This window comes from Arachis ipaensis, chromosome B03 (assembly GCF_000816755.2).
Source record: "Arachis ipaensis cultivar K30076 chromosome B03, Araip1.1, whole genome shotgun sequence".
In the NCBI taxonomy this organism is placed as follows: domain Eukaryota; kingdom Viridiplantae; phylum Streptophyta; class Magnoliopsida; order Fabales; family Fabaceae; genus Arachis; species Arachis ipaensis.
The window spans coordinates 120705109-120708961 of NC_029787.2; the positions used below are offsets into that span (position 1 = coordinate 120705109).

The 3853-nt window shown below is 38.5% G+C and overlaps 1 protein-coding gene across 2 annotated transcripts; it reads right to left on the reverse strand.

Moving 5' to 3' along the window:
- Window positions 195-3133, reverse strand: LOC107631199 (triose phosphate/phosphate translocator, chloroplastic). 2 transcript variants are annotated; one of them, XM_016334560.2, is made up of 12 exons: window positions 2720-3133; window positions 2574-2639; window positions 2335-2400; window positions 2086-2164; window positions 1886-2006; window positions 1710-1805; window positions 1514-1626; window positions 1356-1433; window positions 1140-1256; window positions 890-989; window positions 668-768; window positions 195-579 (listed from the first exon to the last, which is right to left on the reverse strand). In XM_016334560.2, the coding sequence occupies exons 1-12, from the start codon at window positions 2980-2982 to the stop codon at window positions 562-564; spliced, it is 1218 nt and encodes a 405-aa protein (XP_016190046.1). In that variant the 5' UTR covers window positions 2983-3133; the 3' UTR covers window positions 195-561. The 2 variants fall into 2 exon arrangements, with proteins under 2 accessions (XP_016190046.1, XP_016190047.1); XM_016334561.2 differs by having other exon boundaries at window positions 2715-2855.

Here is a 3853-nt window from a genome sequence, read left to right on the forward strand (position 1 = left end):
CGAAAAACAGAGAAAAAGGAAATGCATTTAACTAGTTTTAAAAATAAAAAAATAAAAGCATTTATTTTGTAACTAACAGTTAGTCTCTTAAATCTGTCTGTTTATAATATTTTTTTTTTTATGATATGGTGATTCAATTACATGCTATCACGTAAAGTCGTAAACAAAGTATTTGATTTCAGAACGTCATGAGAGACCAAACAAATAGCTGAGTGGCTATGAAAGAGAGACCTAGAAAAATATATCTCCCCAAATGCCGTTGCCACTTTTTTTTTTTGTTTTCATAATAGTTTTAGGAGCTATTTATGGGAATCAAGGTACTAATACATCATTTTTCAGTCAACAAGAGAAGACTGCAAATCAGAAAGTCCTGTTGTTTTCTGAATGAACAAACGGAAAAGAAAAAGATTTGACAAAGAAAAAATAGGAAGAGAGAGGAAGAATAGAAAGTTATCGCAAGGATAGTACAATAGTGAACCAGCCACCCAATTATTTTGAAGGAAATATGTGATGATTTACAGTGCAAAACACCCCCTCCTCCAACTTGACGCCTCTTACTTATTATGCTGCTTTTGCTTGCTGAAAATAAATCACAAAGAAAACATTTTTGTCAAAAAATATAATATTGTTTTATATAGGTTTTATAGAAATTTGAAAGAATACTTACTCTCTTCTCTTCCTCCATCCTGGCTTTGATGAACGAGTAGAGTGCAACTCCAGCAATTGCAATGCATGTTCCTATGCCAGTTTGGGTTGAAATCTTGTTACCTGTGTGTGAAGCAATATAATTATATTAGCCAGTTAGAATGTTAAGATTGTTACCAATATAAATCAGACATTAACAGTGGAATTGAACATCGAGAATGGGAGAAAATATATGTGAACTTACCAAAGACAATGATTGAAAATCCAATAACAAATACACGTTTGAGTACGTTGCCAACTGCATGAGTGAGAGGTGCCACTCTCTCCAGTGTGTTGGTGGCCACCTGCATGGTCGGTCATGCAATAATGTTATTGTTATGTTATCAATGACACTCCACACACAACAATTAAACAAGAGTTTCTCCTATCCAAAAGGAATGTAATGTAATGACATGACTAATAATTAAGTTTATTAGAAACTCATCAAAATTTACCTGATTGTAGAGGTGATAAAACATACCAACCCAGAAGAGGTCTGAGACGAACTTGACCAATCCTACTTTAGCAATTGCATCATTAAATCCATGCTTCATCAGTGCAGGCCCTTCCAGCTGTGATAACATCAGTTCCAATGAACAATAACAGCGATTAGTAAATGAATAAATAATTAGGGATATGTCATTCGGAAAGCAAAAGTGAATTTCACTCACAATAACAGCGGGTGGTATGCAGACAATTAGAGCAATGATGGAAATGTAGGCGTAGATATTAGTACTGTCCATATCAGTCTGCACAAAAAATTATCAAGTAATGACATTGAATTCATAAATAACAGAATGAGTTAACAGGGATAAGATTGAAAGATAACCATGGCTTTCTTGGAATAGATACTCCGGTATGTAAAGGAAATGTTTGAAATCATTGCACTGATGAATCCGGTCCAGTTGAATGAGAGTTCGGTCAATGACGCCATTGAGACACCTGCATTACATAACATGCAAAACTAATTAATCCAAATGAAGGAACACTTAAATTCAGTGGAGTTAATAAATGAGAAGACGTACCAATAACAACGGGAGCCAGTGAGAGCCAGAGAGTAATTGGTATTGATTGGCCAAGTATGAACTGTGAAGCAGCAGCATTGAAGAATGGCTCAAGAGCTGAAACAAATATTCTATCAATGTCAGCTAGCAAGATACAGTTTCAACCTTCAAGGATAAAAGAAAATGGACACAGTCACCTTTAATGGTATGTGTGAACGAAACAGCCACCGCTGCAAATGAGACATTGCTGGTAACGTGGCCTAATGCGTGACACACGGCCACAGGGATCAACAACTTGAGCAGGTTCGAGTCCATAGGCTACACAAAAATACTTATTAACAGCAATGGGCTTTAAATATTGCAAAACAATTTGGGCTGGATTATAATTTATACTTACAGCGCGCTTAGGAAGGCCCACGGTCCAGCTCACCAAACAGTACACCACACCCACGAACAAATGAATAACCGACACGAAGCTGCACAAACAACCATAAATAAAGATTAATTTTAATCAACATAAAATATCTGCGTAAACGATGAAACAGAAAGATTAATAATAAGCCTCGAGCGGTAAATGAAACAGTTGAATAAATGTTTCACGTATAATCCCAATTAAGACATGAAAATGTGTTATCCATGAACTTACTATGGGTAGGGGAAGTAATTGTAGATCTTCTTGTTGAGGATGTTGAAAATCACATTCAAGAAGTACCTGCATCGAGAATAGAAAGAGAGCAAGAACAAGAGGACAAAGAAGTAATTTCAGTTCTCATCAAAATTATCAGTGATCACGCACGCACATGTACCAAGCAAGTAATGGAAAGAAAGACAGTCAGACACAACAAAAAACACAGTCGCGGGTGGACTCGTAGTCACGCCACTTACCACATGAAGAAGAAAAACCCGGTTACAAGTGCTGGGTACTTGTCGAAGAACCCAACCTTCGCTTCCCTGTAACAACAGAAAACACACTAATGAGGACACTGAGTTGGCCGAGTTAACCGACTCAGAACGGAGGAAACGGACCTCACCCGGCGGAATCACTCCCCTCGGCCGGCGAGGAGGCGGCGGCCAGACACGGCCGAAGAAGCACGGCAGGCCCCTCTTTCTTCAGCACCGGCGACAACAGCTCCGGGCGCAGCTGTCTCCCCCATATGAGATTCCCACCGTCAGCCACGGAGCCGATCGCCTTCACAGCTGGCACAAAGGATGCATTGGCGGCGGATTCACGGCGCGGTAGCCTGCGGAGGTGGGGGAGGGAGGTGGCGGCACGTGACAACACTCGCGACTCCATCACGGTGAAGAAGACAAGAGAAAGAGAGAGAGAGTGAGTGATATGATACGTATGATGATGTTTGGCTCCGTTTTAGTAGGTATGGCTGTGGTTTAACCGCTTGTGTTTGGATTTTTGATCTGGTGCTTCGCGGGGAAATGTGCTTGATGGAGTTGAGGCCGTTGATGCGAGGGGTGAAGGGTTGTGGTGTGAGTGAAGAGAGGAAGTGGATAGGTGGGACCCTCTTATCTGTTAGAAGGGAGATTTGTGTCCAAGGTGGAATGGATGATTGGTGGAGATTTTGGTGTGTATTGCTTTTTCATCTATGAAGGACCTTATCGTCATATCGTTTCTTCTTTCACTCCTCGCCTTATACTATCATAGAGGTCATCGTTCCCCTTATGGGGTGGTTATTGTCGTTGTAATTAAATTTAAATGTCACGGAAAATACCACATTTTCTCAACAGAAAGGCAATTGCATTTCTTTTTTACTTACTTTTCTACAACCCAAAAGCGGGGATGATTACCTCTTCAATCTATTTAGAAAAAGAGTTCAATCAGAAATCAAATATTTTTCAATTAATATTTAATAATAACAATTTTTATTTTCTTATGCCATTTGAACTATAACTTTACTCATTGGCTTATTTTGCGGGGAGACTATGCCATTTAAGCTATTATTCATTGGCAAAATTTAGAAAGATATGTAACTCGAACCCGCGACCTCTTAATTGAGTATGGAGAATCTATGCTATTTGAGCTATAACTGATTGGCTTATTTTGTTTTGCTTTATGTTGACTTATATTAAAAATACGTATTTCACTTTTTAATTGTATTTGCAATAAACAAATATTAATAAATTAATAAATTAATATTATAAGAAAACTTTTA

Coding starts and splice junctions, on each gene's coding strand:
- LOC107631199 (XM_016334560.2), bottom strand. CDS start 2,982: ATGGAGTCGCGAGTGTTGTCACGTGCCGCCACCTCCCTCCCCCACCTC. Junction 2,640..2,719: donor GAGGGGAGTGATTCCGCCGG/GTGAGGTCCGTT, acceptor CTGTTGTTACAG/GGAAGCGAAGGTTGGGTTCT. Junction 769..889: donor ATTTTCAATCATTGTCTTTG/GTAAGTTCACAT, acceptor CTTCACACACAG/GTAACAAGATTTCAACCCAA.